This window comes from Lissotriton helveticus, chromosome 6 (genome assembly GCF_964261635.1).
Source record: "Lissotriton helveticus chromosome 6, aLisHel1.1, whole genome shotgun sequence".
Taxonomy (NCBI): domain Eukaryota; kingdom Metazoa; phylum Chordata; class Amphibia; order Caudata; family Salamandridae; genus Lissotriton; species Lissotriton helveticus.
In genome coordinates this window covers 356670452-356688972 of record NC_136067.1, presented here as the reverse complement: position 1 = coordinate 356688972, position 18521 = coordinate 356670452, and the positions used below count along the sequence as shown (strand labels likewise).

General features: G+C 48.0%; 1 protein-coding gene across 1 annotated transcript in view; it reads left to right on the top strand.

The window, feature by feature from the left end:
* The window catches only part of GREB1 (growth regulating estrogen receptor binding 1), a 656933-nt gene that overhangs the window by 625220 nt on the left and 13192 nt on the right, over window positions 1-18521 (top strand). The window contains exon 30 of the mRNA XM_078647791.1: window positions 618-753. Coding sequence (XP_078503917.1) covers window positions 618-753 — 136 coding nt within the window. The remainder of the gene's footprint in view (window positions 1-617; window positions 754-18521) is intronic.

The following is an 18521-nucleotide window of genomic DNA, read 5'->3' as shown; positions in this document are numbered from 1 at the left end:
CAGGGAGACCACTACTAGGATATCTCCTGGATCATAATTTAACTGGATAGAGATAACCAAAGTATGAATTTGACTAGTTAACTATATTCAAAACTAAGCAAATATTTGGCAAACAATCCAAATACAGTACTGTAAAACTTAGCTCGACTTCCTCCCTTAACGTTAATAATTTCTGCAGAAATAGGCAACCTTTATTAATACATTTTTAAGTTTTAAAAATCCAGGTAATGTCAGAGTCACTACTCATGTATATTAGATGGAGCAACATTTGCTTTTTGTAAATTTCACAGACAGAGGGACTTTAACTATATGTCAATAATTGAAAATGCTACTGCCAGTGCATCTTATTGTACGTGAAATCGCTTACTTGTGGTGTTCTCTCCTCATTTTTGTGCAAACGTATGCAACAGTAAAGGGGTAAGTTCAAGTAGTGCCATGAAGTGGTCATATTCCTTTTAATTACAGATTTCTCAGTTAATTATTTCCTCTGTGTAACCTAAATATATGTAGAGAAATGCCATGATTAAGATGGATGTGGGAGACCAGTTGATATAAGTGAAGGAGAAGGTGGGTCTTTCCATTTATGTGCTCACACTTTTTTGTTCTTTCTGATTTAGGTTTACCTGCAATGATGTTGACTTCAATTTGCGAGCACACAGTTCAGGGCTTTTGATTTGTAGATTCAATCACTTCAGTGTAATGAAAAAGCAAATTGCAGTCGGAGGGCACAGGTCCTTCCATATCAAACCTAAGGTAAGTAAGATAAGGGTTGTTGCCTTGTCGATACGATACTGTGTGTAATTTGTGCTTTTTTTGCATTTGTCATGAAATCCTGATTTTTTTCCCCATTTTGTATGGTAATTTCCCCATATTTAATTTGAAGGAATACTGAAAATGTATTTACATAGGCAGCATTCAATATTTTAATCAGTACTTTATTGTAGAGGTGTGGCGCCGCGGCCAGGGCGACTGACGCTGGAATTTGGGGACCACGGTTCGATCCCCGGCTACGGCGGCAGGTCAGCCCAGCACCATGTGACTCTGGGCAATAGCTCGCTTAATCTTCCCGACGGCCCCCCAGCGCCTAGAGACCCTTACGGGTGATTGTGCGCTTTACAAATGTGGACTTTACTTTACTTTACTTTACCGGCTATAATAAACCAATTAAAAGATTACAAACACATTAAAATGGCAAATCAGTCAAATTGAATAGCCGGCCTTCGATATACAGAAATATAAACACAAAAAGTGACCAGAGTAATACATCCAAATAACCTAACCACTGGCAATTGCTCAGGGTGGCATTCTATTAATTGTTTTGGTGAGGTGGCATAGTGGGCAAAATAACTGTTCTTATTGGAGCAGGACCAAGGTTGATTTGAATACAGCAGGATATAATCTGAAGTGGCATAGTGGGCAAAAAAGAGGGGTTGAAATGCTACCCTGAGTGATCGCCTGTGGTTGTCCTATTTGCAAGCATTCCTCACATCACCTTATGTGTGTTTGATATACAGAACTGTAAATAGAAATATAACAAACAAAAAACGAACCATGGGAAGCTGGCTCTTTATATAATATATCAAAAGAGATATATTATGTAAAGAGTCATGGGGTTCCCCTTATAAGTGGACAGGGGCTTGCTATGGCAATCCCAAGGTGCCCTGCTAGGGGATAGTGCGGTTGAGCAGCCGTAGGCTTATCACAGAGGAGTGCAAGACATCTGAATATACACACAATAAATGTGACACACGACTTAAGATGGATCTCCACACCAATTTCTAAAAATAGCAAGCATCTTTATTTATGTTTAGGCATCAGAAGAAAAGGGTTCATGTAAGCACTTTTTTTAAATAGGAATTCTTTTTAGTTCAGAAAGTCGACCCAATGCAATTTTTGGAAGCTGCAATTTTAACCTATGGGAGGAAATGTCAATGCAGAATTTAGGTATAGTACAGTGACTTACAGGACCAATCTCCAGTAGTTAGTGTGTGTGGTGGACAAGGTCCAAGGCAGCACCAGCAGACCACCACCAGCGGGGGCAGTCGGTGCAGAGGGGCAAACGTCGTCGGGTGCCTTATGTTACTCTATGGGGATCAGAATTCACGTAAAAAGGATGCAGGCTCGGACTGGGAGGCCAGTCTGGCTGAACCAAGAGTGGTGCTCAGGGTTCATAATGCTCAGGACGTAGGGACACCTTTGGTCCTCTTCTCCAAGGCCCAGGGTGATGAGTGCAGAGGTGTTTTTAGGCGTTGTATTTTCTTTACCGGGAGTAGTCACGGTAGAAGAGGCCTTCGTGCAGAGGCTGCAGGCAACGTCAGGCAGTTGACTGTGGACGAAACCACAGTGGACTCGGTCCCTGAAGGGCTGGTGGACATTGATGACACACTTGGCCCACATCAACACGGGCTTGGAGTGACGGGTGAAATGAAATGAATGAAATGAAAAGGGGATTTTTAAAGCGCGACTGCTGCCCGAGGGCGTCCAAGCGCTGAGTAGAGGGCATAATACTCTGAGGGGACCGGGGGTGATTAGTTTCTAAAGAGGAAGGTTTTTAGTTCTTTGCGGAAGGACGAGAGGATCTGGTTGGATCTTAGGGAAAGGGGAAGGGAGTTCCAAAGCTTGGCGGCATTGAGCTCGAAGGACCTGCCTCCAGCCCTGGACCTTTTAATTCGGGGAATTACGGCAAGACAAGCATTCGTTGATCGAAGTTGTTTACCGGGGCAGTAGGGGGTAAGAAGAGAATGGTTAATTTCGGGGCTGGCTCTATAAAAGGCTTGATGGGAAATACAGAGGGCCTTAAATTTTATTCTGTCCCTGACAGGGAGCCAGTGAAGAGATCGAATTCCTGCTTTGACTGATTCTCTGCGGGGTATCTGGAGTAGGGTGCGGGCTGCACAGTTCTGGGTCCGCTGAAGCTTTTCCAGTACATATTCTGGGGCACCCAAGTAGAGGGCATTGTTAAAGTCAAGCCTAGATTGAATAAGGCCCTGAATGACAACTTGTTTGGCTTCAAGGGGTAGGAGTGGAAGGATTTTTCTTAGCATCCGGATTAGCCCGAAGCAGATTGCTGATGTCTTTGTTGCCTGAGTGTTGAGGGTAAGGGTCTTATCAAGCCAGACTACTAGGCTTTTGATGTCCTCCTTTGGGGATGGGGATGGGCCCAGGCTGGGGGGCCATAACTGAGTGATGGTGGTGGGGGACCGAGAAACATGATCTTGGTTTTATCACCGTTGAATTTTAAGGAAGAAGCCGTCATCCATCTTCTCACCTCTTCCATACAGGCAGCCAAGTTGACTTGCGGGTGCCCGCTGTTCTTCTGTGCCAGGGAGACCACGAGCTGGGTGTCGTCCGCATATGATATGATCTTGATACCATATTGGCGGACGACTCCAGCCAGCGGTCTCATGTACACATTGAACAGCGTGGGGCTTAAGGAGGAGCCCTGAGGCACCCCACAGCTCAGAGGTTTACTGGTGGAACAGGAGTCGCCATCGAAGACCTGGAAGGTCCTTCCGCTCAAAAAGGATCTCAGCCAGGCAAGGGCATCTCCGGAGACTCTCAGATTGTACAGTCGTTGCACCAGAGTTTTGTGGCACACCGTGTCAAATGCGGCGCTGAGATCGAGGAGGACCACTGCCACTGATCCCCCTCGATCTAAGATCCTCCTGGATTCTTCCACCATGGCTAGGAGGGCCGTTTCGGTGCCATGTTTTGGGCGGAATCCTGTTTGGGTGGCATCCAGTAGAAGGTTTTCTTCGAGGTGTTTTGTTAGATGGATATTTACATGTTTCTCTAGTATTTTACTTGCCCAGGGTAACAAAGAAATGGGTTGATAGCTGTTAAGGTCATTCAGATCAAGATTGGGCTTTTTCACTAGCGCCTTTACCATCGCCTGTTTCCAGATGGGGGGTACAACTCCCTTTTGCAAGGAGCTGTTCAATAGCTCTGTAAGAGTGGGGAGGATGGCGTGGCTAGCCAAGGTCATTGTAAGGGGGGTGCTGGGTCGGAGGGGGAGCCTGATTTTATTTGTTGTACGAGAGGTTGAAGTGATTCTAGATCTAGTGGTGGGAAGTTGCTCAGAATTACTTGACAGGGAAGTATTGTATCTGTTGAGAGCCAGGGCTCACTGACACTTGGCTCAGAGGCGGAGGTCGTGAAGGAAGAGTATATTTTGTTGATTTTATTGTAGAAGAAGTCGGCTAGATCGTTGCAGCGAGCCGTAGAGTTATCGGCTGGGGCTGCAAAGGGGGAGATTTCGGAGAGGTTTTTAACAATTTGATAAATTTCTTTTGGTTTGGATCTAGCGGACATGATTTTTCCTCTGTAGTAAGTGGATTGGGCTGTAGTAATCCCAAGTTTGTACGCCCTTATGGCTTCCTTGTATCTGGTTTTGTCAGTGGTGGTGTATTGGAGGCGCCATTTTCTTTCCAACCTTCTACACTGACGTTTTAGTTCCCTGAGTTCTTCTGAGTACCAAGGGGCAGTTTCTCGTGTTCTTTTTAATACTGTTTTTCTGATGGGGAGGGTAGAATCGAGAGAATCCTCGATCCACTTATTATGCAGTGGAGTCTTCATGTGTCTGGTTTCTACGGTCAATGAGTCCTCACAGAAGTCTTTGGTTGCCTGCAGGATGCAGGTCCGCTACTTCTATGGAGATCTTGGTTCCTGGGTGAAGTGCTGGCAGGTCTCCCGGGATTTTGGGACTCCACAGTTGCAGGACAAGTTGACTTTTGGCACAGTTGGCCAAGTCAGCAGACGGGCAGGCAGGGTTGGTGCCGAATCAGTTGCTGGATCTTTAGTTCTGCAGGATGAGACTCTTCCACTCCTTCTTCGTCTTTCAGGTCGGAAGGATCTCAGGGGCATATTATCAAGGACCGGTGTTAAAATTATCGCCGTTTTATCGGCATGAAACTGCCGATAAAGGGCTTCATAATACGCCCCTGTTAATTCCCATAGAAGCGGGAAACATCTTGTTCGAGGCATATGGGCTGCAGATGGTACATTTATGAATAGATCGCCATCTGGTGTTGGGCTCGGATGATTGCACTTTGTTTTTCTTCTGGAGAAGTCTTTGTCGTCATAGGTGACTCCTCCTCTCGGTGTTAGTGCGCATGGGCATCGGCTCCATCCTTAGATTGTTTTTTTCCGCCATCGGGTTCGGATGAGGATCGAAGCGCTCCGGACCGACTTCAACAAAGAAGGTTATAACCGGCGCGTATTCCTTTCCAAATCGACGGTATCGTTATCGAACGCGACTTCACTCCATACCGACGCGGTTCGAAGGACGACGACTACGAGAAACTCGACGTAGTCCAGCCCGGGGTCCATGGAAAGGACTCCATTCAAAAAATGTCCAATGTGTGGTGCTAAGTTCCCACACAAGGACCTACACGAGGTGTGCAACCTCTGCTTGTCCCCTGAACACGAATCCAGGGACTGTGAGGCCTGTGCAGCGTTCTCGTCAAAATCGACGATTAGAAACCGTCGAGCCCGAAGACACGAGGTATCGAGAATGCAGTCACAAGCAATCCCGGAGCTGTTCGAGGACCAGCACCCAGAAGAGGAGGAAGAAGAGGCCGACGAGGCGGGGTCAGAAGCGGACGAGTCCGACGTCGAGGAAATCGACGTCCAACAAACCGTGAGTGACGACGTCCCTTTACCGAAAAACAGACCCCGCACGGTGTCGACCCCGCCCTCGAGCCCGGTCAGACAACCGAAAAAAGTTTCCAACGCCCCGCCTTCGAGCCCGGCAACGAAACAGAAACCGAAACACTCGGTCCCCCATCATAGTGGTTCCGGTTCCGATAAACCGACCACATCGACACCGAAGCACCAGGTCAAGGAAAGCTCGAAGTCGAAGCAGTCCATGTCGACACCGAAGCACGCTTCGGCGCCGAAAACACCCTCGACACCGGGGACATCTTCGATACCGAAGAAGTCTGATCCGAACAAAACTTCGGCACCGAAAATACAAATGGACATTTCAAAGAAAAAACACCTTTCGGAACCGAAAACTGCGGTACCGACACAGGAACACGGAACGGATCCTAAACAAAAGACTTTGTTTATTGACCCAAAGACTGGCAAGGTAGCCACAGAACTACCTAAAAAGAGGAAACATGAACATTTGGACGACAAGACTCATCCAAAGAAGAGAACAATGGGGACGAATACAACTCCTCCCCCTTCTCCAAAACCTCACACACCATCTTCGCCTCTTCCTCACAATAGGCCAGATATTCCTCCCACACGCCCATCTACACCTACAACAGATGGAGAGAGTGACACAGGGGAGGGGGGACACCCTGGGGATGATGAGGACACAATCCCAGAGGAGGCAGACCCATGGGAAGAGTATAATGTGGGATCAGGTAATGATACCGACCTTGAGTCATATCCCTCAAAACCTTCACCTCCTGATGACAATACTGGGTTTGCACAACTCATTACTAGAGCAGCAACATTTCATAAGGTAGACCTACATACAGAACCTCAAGTACAGGACTTCTTATTAGAAACACTGCCTACTGCACAAAGAACATCAGGAACAATACCAATGCTTAAGGGCCTTCTCAGTCATACATCAGAGATATTCAAAGACCCAGTGAGGGCTAGGGTATTGAACCCAAGAATTGATAAAAAATATAGGGCAGCTCCAAAAGACCCAATATACATTAAGGGGCAAATTCCTCTAGACTCACTAGTGGTCACAAACGCTCGCAAGAGAGCAAACTCTTTATCTACAGGAGAAGCTCCACCTCCTGACAAAGAGTCTAAACTAATAGATGCCTCTGGCAAGAGAGTAGCATCTCAAGCGGCAAACAGTTGGCGCATAGCTAATACGCAAGCACTACTTGCAAGGTATGACAGAGCGCATTATGATGAGTTAGAAACACTCATCAAACATCTCCCTAAAGAACATCAAAAGAGAGCAGATCAACTTATACAAGAAGGGAAGTTAATTACTAACACTTCAATAAAGTGCGCCCTAGACGCGGCAGAAACTGCGGCAAGGTCGACAAACACAAGCATCATGTTAAGGAGACATGCATGGCTCAGAGTGTCAGGGTTCAAACAAGAGGTACAAACATCGTTACTGAACCAACCTTTTGATGGGAAAACACTTTTTGGCACAGGGACAGATGAGGCCCTAGAAAAGATGAAGAAGGATACAGAAACGGCTAAATCAATGGGAGCATTGCAACAGCCGACACAAAGAGGTTCCTTTCGTAGATCCACCTATAGAGGAGGATCCAAAAGTACAGGTACAAACCAACAGCAAACCTCTTTTACACCTACATCACCCAGAGGTAATTCTAGAGGTGGATACAGGGGTAACAACAACAAGGGTAGAGGTCGCGGAAACAACAACAACCGCAACTCTCCAACCCCAAAACAGTGACTTCATAGAGCTTCCCCCAGACCATATAACACCGGTAGGGGGACGCCTATCACAGTTCCTACCTGTCTGGGAAAACATCACATCAGACAAGTGGGTAAGACAAATTATCCAACATGGTTATTGCCTAGAACTCACAGCTACCCCACCAAACATCCCCCCAAACAGCGTCCAATGAAACAAGATCACCTGACACTATTAAAACAAGAAGTAATATCACTGCTAGAAAAGCATGCCATAGAGAAGGTTCCACAGCACCAACAGGGAACAGGAGTATACTCCCTATACTTCCTAATTCCCAAAAAGGACGGGTCTCTAAGGCCAATACTGGACCTAAGACCTCTCAACGCATACATAAATTCGGAACATTTCCACATGGTCACGCTCCAACAAGTACTTCCTTTACTGAAGAAAGGGGACTTTCTTTCTACACTGGATCTAAAAGACGCTTACTTTCATATCCCTATTCACAAAGCCCACAGGAAATACCTCAGGTTTGTGGTAGAAGGACAACATTATCAGTTCAAAGTCCTTCCATTTGGTGTCACGACGGCACCAAGGGTGTTCACAAAATGCCTGGCAGTGGTAGCAGCTCACCTAAGAAGACAACAAATTCATGTCTTCCCATACTTGGACGACTGGCTAATAAAAGCCAGGTCGCAAGAGGAGTGTCTGCAAGACACACAAAAGACAATTCAGCTACTACACCAGCTAGGGTTCACGGTGAACTACACAAAGTCACACCTACAACCAAACAAGGTTCAACAATATCTGGGGGCTACTATAGACACAGAAAAAGCCAAAGTGTACCCCAACCCAGTCAGGGTCCAAGCAATGCTTACAATCACTCAGAGATTTCAGCCACAACACTCACTAACAGCAAGAGTGTTCATGCAGCTATTAGGCATGATGTCATCCTGCATACTGCTAATACCATATGCAAAACTACAAATGCGTCCGCTACAAGAATGCTTAGCGACACAGTGGAATCAGGCTCAAGGGCAGATTACGGATCTGGTGTTGGTAGACGACCGCACACACCGCTCTCTGAAGTGGTGGAACAGAACAAACATTACCAAGGGGCGGTCGTTCCTAGAGCCAATTCCACAGGTGACAATAACAGCAGACGCATCGCTCACCGGATGGGGAGCACATATGGACAAGTACACAGTACAAGGAAGGTGGAGTGTGCAGGAAAGAACACTGCACATCAACTATCTAGAACTACTGGCAGTGTTTCTAGCATTGAAAGCCTTCCAGATACATGTTATCCACAAAGCAGTCCTGATCAGAACAGACAACATGACAGCAATGTATTATATTCAAAAACAGGGGGGGACGCACTCTCTCCAATTATCCAGACTAGCACAGGAAATTTGGAGATGGGCCATTCCTCAAAACATATATCTGTTAGCCGAACACCTACCAGGAGTCCAAAACCAGATAGCAGACATCTTAAGCAGACAGTCGGAACAAATACACGAATGGGAACTGCACCAACAAATACTGCAGCCATTCTTCCAAAGATGGGGACAACCAGAGATAGACCTATTTGCCACTCATCAGAACGCAAAATGCTAAAGCTTCGCGTCCAGGTACCCACATCACCTGTCGCAGGGCAATGCGTTATGGATAAATTGGTCCAACAAATTTGCATACGCTTTTCCCCCTCTCCCACTAATCCCATTAGTGGTCAGGAAACTGCAACAACATTCAATGACCATGATACTAGTTTCACCCACGTGGGCAAGACAGCCGTGGTTCACCACGCTCTTGCAACTCTCACAAGTGCCACATCAAAAGCTACGAATTCTACCCATGCACCTTACACAGAACCATGGAGAAATAATGCACCCAGATCCAACTCAATTGAACTTAGCGATCTGGCTCCTGAAATCCTAGAATTTGGGTACTTAGATCTCCCCCCAAATTGCATGGAGATAATTAAACAAGCGAGACGTCCAACCACCAGAGCATGCTATGCAGCTAAGTGGAAGAGGTTTGCTATACACTGTACTAATAACAATATCAACCCTCTAGACGTATCAACAAGGGAGATTATTTGCTACTTATTACACTTACAGCAATGTAATCTAGCGTACACATCTATCAGGGTACATCTAGCAGCTATAGCAGCATACCTACAAAACAGGCAGCGCATATCACTGTTCAGAGTACCAGCGATAAAAGCATTCATGGAAGGTCTTAAAAGAGTCATTCCACCAAGATTACCACCTTCCCCAGTCTGGAACCTCAACGTAGTACTCACCAGACTAATGGGGCCACCCTTCGAACCTATGCATAGGTGCGAAATACAATTCCTTACATGGAAGGTGGCCTTCCTTATAGCCATTACCTCACTCAGAAGAGTAAGCGAATTACAGGCATTGACAATACAAGAACCATTCCTACAGTTACACCAGAATAAAGTGGTTCTTAGAACAAACCCAAAGTTCTTGCCTAAAGTAATTTCAGCATTCCACATCAATCAGCCAGTGGAATTACCAGTCTTCTTTCCAAAGCCACAGACGGTGGCAGAAAGGGCTCTACATACACTAGATGTTAAAAGAGCCATTTTGTACTACATAGAAAGAACACAAGACTTCAGGAAAACTAAACAACTATTTGTAGCATTTTCCCCAACACATAAGGGCAATCCTATCTCTAAAGCAGGCATCGCAAGATGGATTGTAAGATGTATACAAATATGTTACATTAAAGCAAAGAGAACATTAACTGTTCCTCCTAGAGCTCATTCTACAAGAAAACTAGGAGCATCTATGGCATTCTTAGGGAACATTCCCCTAGATGACATATGTAGAGCAGCAACTTGGTCTACACCACATACATTCACAAAGCACTACTGTGTTGATGTACAGGCTGCACAACAAGCCAGAGTGGGCCAAGCTGTATTAAAAACTCTATTTCAAACAGTTGCGACAGACACTGGTGACCACCGCTAGGGAGGTAACTGCTGTACAATCTATTCATAAATGTACCATCTGCAGCCCATATGCCTCGAACGGAATATGCTACTTACCAGTATGCATCTGTTCTTGGCATAGAGGGCTGCAGAGTGGTACATGCCCTCCCTGCCTCCCCGGAAACCTGTGTCTGTCCCAACATTATCTTATTTAGATACATTTACATGGGCATATCTTTATGTACTATACTACACTACTCCATCTAACCCTACTATGGCAAAACAATCTAAGGATGGAGCCGATGCCCATGCGCACTAACACCGAGAGGAGGAGTCACCTATGACGACAAAGACTTCTCCAGAAGAAAAACAAAGTGCAATCATCCGAGCCCAACACCAGATGGCGATCTATTCATAAATGTACCACTCTGCAGCCCTCTATGCCAAGAACAGATGCATACTGGTAAGTAGCATATTCCTTACAACAAAACTTTTACCACGCAGTGCTGTTACAACGCAAGTATTACAACGAAAACCTTTACAACGCATTTCACTGGGGGGCGCTCTAGGATATGGAATAGTTTTAATTTACTATCCAACACCTTCCCTAGTGTCCACGGGGACAGGAGTTGGAATAGTAAATTAAACTATTCACTTTCCAGCACCCCCAATTGTAATGCATTGTAAAGGTTTGCGTTGTAATACTTGCGTTGTAACAGCATGCGTGGTAAAAGCATGCGTTGTAACGTCATACATCCCATAGGAGCCCATGTTAACATCAGAACATGGGCTTCTATGGGAATTAACAAGTATGTATTAGCAAGCCCATTATCGCCGTTATATCAGCAGTTTCCTGCCGATAAAATGGCGATAATTTTAACACCGGCCCTTGATATTATGCCCCTCATTTCCTGGTGCCATGGGCTCCCCTAAATACTGACTTTAGGGGCTTTAGGGGAGATTAGGGTAGTAGCCAATGGGTTTTGCAGCGTGAATCTTTCTGGATTCACTATGCTGTGCATTATTCCGCGGTCTTGTGGTTGGGTCCGGATTCGTAGTCTTTTCTTTGTTTTTTTTTTTTTTTTTTTTGTAGCCCAGGTGGGCGTCGGCGTCACACCCCCTTGGGTGTATTTCCGGTGACGTCGGCATGCTTCCTGCGGAAGCTCCCACTCTTGGGCTCCATCTTCAGATTCTTTTTTTCCGCGGTCGGGTCTGGATCGTTCCCGTTTGGGCTCCAGACATTTTTGGAGAAAGAAGAAAGAAAATACAGAAAAGACGAGGAGAAGTCATCTGAAGACTGCAGGGGACTTCATCGACGAAAAGCCGGCAAGGAGAAGGCGTTTTTTCATCGAGATCATCGACGACCGTCAACGAACACGCGACCAGAGAGGCCCTGGACGCTCGATGATGTACAACACGCCGTTCAAGTTCTGCCGTAACTGCCACCACAAGTACGCACAGAAGGACCAGCACCCGGTATGCAACCTTTGCCTACCGGTGGACCACGAAAGCGGAGACTGCAACGCCTGTTCCGCCTTCGCCCCGAAGACCCTTCGCGTGAGAGAGAGGCAGAGGGTAGCACACGCCACCCTGCAGGAGAAGGCCCCGACTCCGTCCCTCTACGAGCTGGGGATGTCCTCCGAGGAAGAAGACAACGCTGCCGCCGAAGACGACAGCTACACGGTCGTAGAGACCGATTACACAAAGACTTCTGACAAGGTAGGAGACTCTTCGGCCCCCAAGAACCCGAGAGACTCTGAGTCTAGAAAAATCGAGGGCAAGACCCCGAAAACGCCGACGCCAAAAAAGGCGGCGTCCGCGACTACTCCCAGGCCCAGCGGATCCTCCGAGAAGGAGTCCCCGGCGCCGACGGCTGCTGATCAGCAGAAAACGTTGAAAATCGTCCCCGAAAAGGATCGATCGACGCCGAGGGAGAAAGACCCAAAACTGACGACGACGACCAGAGACCCAAGACCCGGTCCGACGTCGACGTCAAAAACTTCGACGCCGAAAGGTACGGCGACGAACCATCCGCCGAAAAGAACGGCCGACCCATCCGACGCGGAACACGCGGCAGAGATGGAGAAGAAGAGAAGGCGCCTCGAGGCCGAAATGGAGAACATCATGCAGCGGAAGAAAGATTTCGATGCAAAGATGAAGGCCTTCACGATCCCTCACAAGACCAAGCCACCGGTGATGGAGGCAGTCGAGGAGGAGGAAGAGATCGCCGAAGTCGTCGAGGAACAAGACCAGGACGTCGAGGTGATCGACGACCAGGAGGAGTACGAGAATCCCTACAATAGTTACAACTATGGGGAGGAAGAGGAAAGCAGGACGGACGCAGACTCGACACCCTCTGACCTACAGGAGGTAGATTACATAGATGTCGACACCGACAGCACGGAGGAGGTGGTCGACACTTACCCCTCGAGGCCCTCGCCGCCGGACGACATCGGGGCCTACAACTCGGTGATACAAGCTGCCGCAGCAGCTTTCAAGCTCAAGCTCGACGAAGAGAAGCAGAAAGCAGACTTCCTTCTAGAAACATTGCTCCCAACACAAACGAGGAGCCAGTTCCTTCCAATGCTCGAGAGCGTCTTGGCTCAGGGGAAGGAAGCTTTCAGGGAGCCCGCAACATGCAAGGCAGTAACTCCCAGAACTGAGAAGAAGTACAAGCATGCCACAAAGGACCCAGCCTACATTCAGGGCACGGTCTCCGCAGACTCCATTATCACGGCCACAGCAAGGAGGAGGGCGAACGTACCCACTACCTCGGGCCCACCACCGGATAAGGAGAGCAAAAGGATGGATCTGGTGGGCAGAAGGATCGAACGGAATGCCGCGACCCACTGTCGCATGGCTAATTCCAACGCCCTGATAAACAGGCACATGTACCAAATCATGGAGGGACTGGGGCAGTTGGTGAAGGACTTGCCCCAGGATGCCAGGCAGAAAGCCGAAAAGCTGGTTGAAGAGGGAAAGAACGCGGCAAATTCTTGCCTTAAGACGGCCCTGGATGGGGCAGACACCGCCAGCAGGCTCATGATGATGGGCGTCACGGAAAGGAGGCACGCCTGGCTCAGGATATCCGGTTTCAAACCGGAGGTGCAACACAGCATCCTGAACACACCGTTCAACGGCAGCACGCTTTTCGGAACAACAGTTGATGAAACGCTCAGCCAACTGAAGAAAGATAACGAAACAGCAAGGTCCATGGGAGCATTGCAGTTCAGAGGGAACAAGAGGGGCACCCCATCACGGAGGCCCGGCGGGAGAGGCGGAAACCAGCCAGGTACATCACACCAGGCTTTCCAGCAAACGCACCAGGCAGACTCGCAGACTCAGCATGGTCATCAGAAGCAGTCCTGGCAGTACCAACAAAGAGGCCAGTCCTTTCGAGGGAGAAATGGACGGGGACAAAATAGAAGAGGGGGGCAGCAGCCCACCTCTAAGTGACTTCAAAAAACTTGTGTGCCCGCCCACAAAAAAGATCCCAGGGGGCAGCACGTACAGATGGGTCAAGACAAACTAGACACCTACGACCACATGACACCAGTGGGAGGAAGATTAAGATTCCACCTCCGAGAGTGGAGAGAAATCACAGCAGACAAATGGATCCTCAACATTATCCAATTCGGATACTGCATAGAGTTGGAGGGGAGGCCAACAAGCAGAAAACCAAAAAGAAAGCCACTAGCAGGCAAGCAGCTGCAGTGTCTGCAGGAGGAGGCAAAGGAACTCCTGCGGAAGCAGGGCATAGAACGGGTACCCTTCAAGGAAAGAAACACAGGAGTATACTCAACGTACTTCCTGGTACCAAAAGTAGACGAAACAATGAGACCCATTCTCGACTTACGGTTCATGAACAAATTCATAAGAACGTAAAAATTAAAAATGACCTCCCTGCAAGAGGTGCTCCCACAATTGCAGATCGGGGACTTCATGGTCACAATAGACCTCAAAGACGCATACCTGCACATTCCAATGAACAGAAAGCACAAACACATGCTCAGGTTCACCGTCGGAGAAAGCCACTACCAGTTCACGACACTGGCCTTCGGTCTAAAATCAGCACCAAGAGTTTTCACAAAGTGCCTCGCAGCCGTCGCAGCGCACCTAAGAAGGCAAGGAATACACGTATACCCTTACCTGGACGACTGGCTGGTGAAAGCAAACTCATACCAGAAATGCAAGCTGCACGCACATACAGTGACAAGCACGCTCATAAACCTGGGGTTCTCCATCCATTGGAAGAAATCATCAATGGAGCCAGAACAAGTGAAGATCTTCCTGGGAGCACAGATCAACACCTTACAGGGCAAGGTGTTCCCCAGCGAGAAGAGGGCGAGGGCGCTGGTGAAGGAAACTCGCCTCTACCGGAAGGGACAAGCTCGGACAGTGAGGACTGCGAGCAAGATCATGGGGATGATGGCATCATGCATCCACCTGGTACCGAATGTACGACTCCACATGAGACCCATTCAAGAATGGCTACAGGAGCAATGGTCACAAGCTACAGGCAGTTGGGAGGATCTAGTGGTTGTAACGCACGCAGTGCAGAAGGAGATGACATGGTGGACCATGGAGAACATAGCAAGGGGAAAGCCTCTAACGCCCCCAACGCCAACAGTGACCATCACCACAGACGCATCCCTGAAGGGATGGGGCGCTCACATGGAGGAGCTCAAGGTGAGGGGACTGTGGACACCGACAGATGCGACAAAGCACATCAATTACTTAGAATTGAAGACAATCTTCCTTGCACTGAAAGCCTTTCAAACAAGACTGTACAAATACAAGGTGTTGATACAAACAGACAATACCACTGCGATGTTCTACATCAACAAGCAGGGGGGCACACAGTCAGCCCCGCTTTCAACGCTAGCGCAGGAGATATGGAGATGGGCCATCCCTCTCAAGATAGACCTGCTGGCCATACACCTGCCAGGGAAGGACAACATACAAGCAGATTGGCTCAGCAGGCAGACATCGGCATCCCACGAGTGGGAGCTCAATGCTCAGGAGACAAGGCGCCTATTCGACAGATGGGGAACTCCATCGGTGGACCTGTTTGCCACACGCCAGAATGCAAAATGCCAAAACTTCGCATCCAGGCAGCCCGAGGAAGGGTCACTAGGGAATGCCCTATGGATAGATTGGTCAAGGACATTTGCCTACGCCTTTCCCCCGATACCACTGATGCACAGAGTACTGAGCAAGTGCAGAGCGAGCAACATGACACTGATACTGGTCGCACCACAGTGGGCGAGGCAGACATGGTACTCGCAGATCATGGAGATGACACAGTGTGCACCCCACAGATTCAGCTGGAGGAAAGACTTACTCTCCATGCAGAACGGAGAGGTGCTACACCCAGAGCCAGAGAGCATGAGCCTAGTAGCGTGGCTCCTGAGGACATAGAGTTCGCACATTTAAGATTGCCAGAAAGTACCCTGAAGGTCCTGCGGGAGGCAAGAAGGCCTAGCACTCGGAAGTGCTATGTTGCGAAATGGAAAAGGTTCACAATATGGTGCAGACAAGAAAGACTTCACAATAAAATGAAGAAGGACTCCACAGTGCTAAAGTACCTGACGCACTTGCTAGAGAAGAACCTTAGCTCATCCTCCTTGAGAGTTCACTTGGCAGCGATAGTCGCCTACACAAGGGGAGAAACTTGCAGGAGTTTCTTCACATCACAGGTGGTGAAGAGATTCCTAGAAGGTGCGAAAAGGATCGCACCACCCAAGCGGGTGCCACCACCTGCATGGAACTTGAACATAGTCCTAACGGAACTCAAGAAAGAGCCCTTTGAACCGCTCCACAAGGCGTCCTTAAAGATGCTAACTATGAAAACAGCTTTCCTGGTTGCAATAACGTCCTTACGCAGAGTAAGCGAGCTTCAGGCTCTGACGCTACAAGAACCCTACATACAAATACACAATGATATGGTTGTGATGAGGACTGACCCAAACTTCATGCCGAAGGTGGTATCTAAATTTCACATGAACCAGTCTATACAGATACTGAGTTTTTTCCAAAAACCAACAACTGCCGCAGAGCGAGCTCTGCACACCCTGGACGCCAGAAGGGCAGTCATGCACTACATCGAAAGGACGAAGGGACACAGGAAAACAAAACAGTTCTTTGTGTCATTCGCCAACAGTTACATGGGAAAAGCAGTAACCAAAAAGACTATTGCACGATGGATCGCACAGACAATTCAACTCTGCCACAAACGTGCAGGACAAGAACTAGCAGAGGGGACACGTGCCCACTCCACTAGGAAAAAGGGTGCTACAATAGCCTTCCTGGCTAACACACCCATACAAGACATATGCCTGGCGGCAACATGGGCTTCGGTGCACACGTTCACGAAGCACTACTGTGTGGACATACAGATGAACAAGGAAGCTCAAGTTGGACAGAAGGTGCCACAGCACATATTCAATACCCAACGCTCATCTTCCACCCAACCGCCACAGAGATGAGAAACCGCTACAAAATCTATGCACAGCATAGTGAATCCAGAAAGATTCACGCTGCAAAACGAATAGTTTTCTTACCTGTCGGTGTAGTTTTGCAGCTTGAAGATCTTTCTGGATTCACTAGCGAACCCACCCACCTCCGCCAGAAAGATGAGGCTGGAGAGAGAAGAGGTGGAAATAGAACCAGTGGAAAATACTTTGAAGGTACAAAGCGGTAAAATATCACCTGAATAGAACATTGCCATTACTTCGGAAATGAAAGAAACACGGAAAAAAAGAACCCGAAGATGGCGCCCAAGAGTGGGAGCTTCCGCAGGAAGCATGCCGACGTCACCGGAAATACACCCAAGGGGGTGTGACGCCGACGCCCACCTGGGCTACAAAAAAAAAAAAACAAAGAAAAGACTACGAATCCGGACCCAACCACAAGACCGCGGAATAATGCACAGCATAGTGAATCCAGAAAGATCTTCAAGCTGCAAAACTACACCGACAGGTAAGAAAACTATTCGTTACTGACCCTTGTGGTCACTACTCCCCCTATATAACCACTTCCTCTGGGATGTGGGCATAATCCTGTCCCAGAATTCCTAAGTATGCCATCACAAAGATGGTTACTTTTGAAAAGTTTTGTCCACCTCAGTTTAGCTCAGGCTAGGGGTGGTACTAGCTTGGTGGGGGCATACCTACCTGACTAGCTAATTTTCTCACCTGTCTAGGTGCCAAAGGGGCTTTGGACTCTCTCCCAAGAGGGGAGTCAGATTCGCTTTTCAAAGGCCGCAGCTCTTTGAACATTGCCGGCCTAGGAAGGCTAATCAGCAGGTTATCCTGTGGAAGGGGGGGTGACACCCTCTTCCCAGACAGGCTTTTGATCTGTGTCTCCTGCTGGCTCTCACCCTAGGGGGTCAGAACAGTGCCTCGGGTAACAGGCTGACAAAAACCAGTCAGCTAGCACACCAGTGGCTGTTAGGTTTTTAGGGGGCACCTTTACGTTGCCCTCTGTGTGCATGCATTGGTAAAGGTTGTATGATGGAACAACGCAGGGAAATAATCTGCCTGCCTGTTCCACGCATTTGTTGGGGAAGACCCCCACAATCCCGAACTTACCTTAAATGGGTGGTAAAGGCATACGTTGTAGTAGCATATGCGTTCTAAAAACATGCATGGTAAAAAATGTGTGGTAAAGGTACAACGAGGTAAAAACCTTGTTGTAAAGGCTGTTTTCCATTGGTAAATCCAACACTGGAATCAGTGTGGGTTCATTAATACAAAATGTTTGATATCAAAGATATGTGGTTTCAGTGAAACCATCATGTAGCCAGGGAGCTTGTTTTCACCAGTGTCCAGCACATGTACTTAAAATTGCTTCCCTGGTCACTTGTACTGACAGTAATTGAACTGGGCAGAACAGGGGCATATCTGCCCTCATCATCATCGTTCAAAACTCCCCCACCACCCCCTCCCCCCACCGGGCCTCACCGCCCTTACCTGCACAGGCCTCGGCTGGCCTTAAACCCCCCATGAACCATATTGCAAGTACATAAAGATACGATTATAATGAGAATAGGCATCATACCCAAAGTTGTTTCTCTATGCCACTTTAATCACCCCAGGGGTATAAAAGGGGGTGGTGATGGACGGAGCATCTGAACCAATTAAACACTCACACCCAGTCAAAAGATCTAGGTTTGATCCATCACCGTTCTTTAGCCCA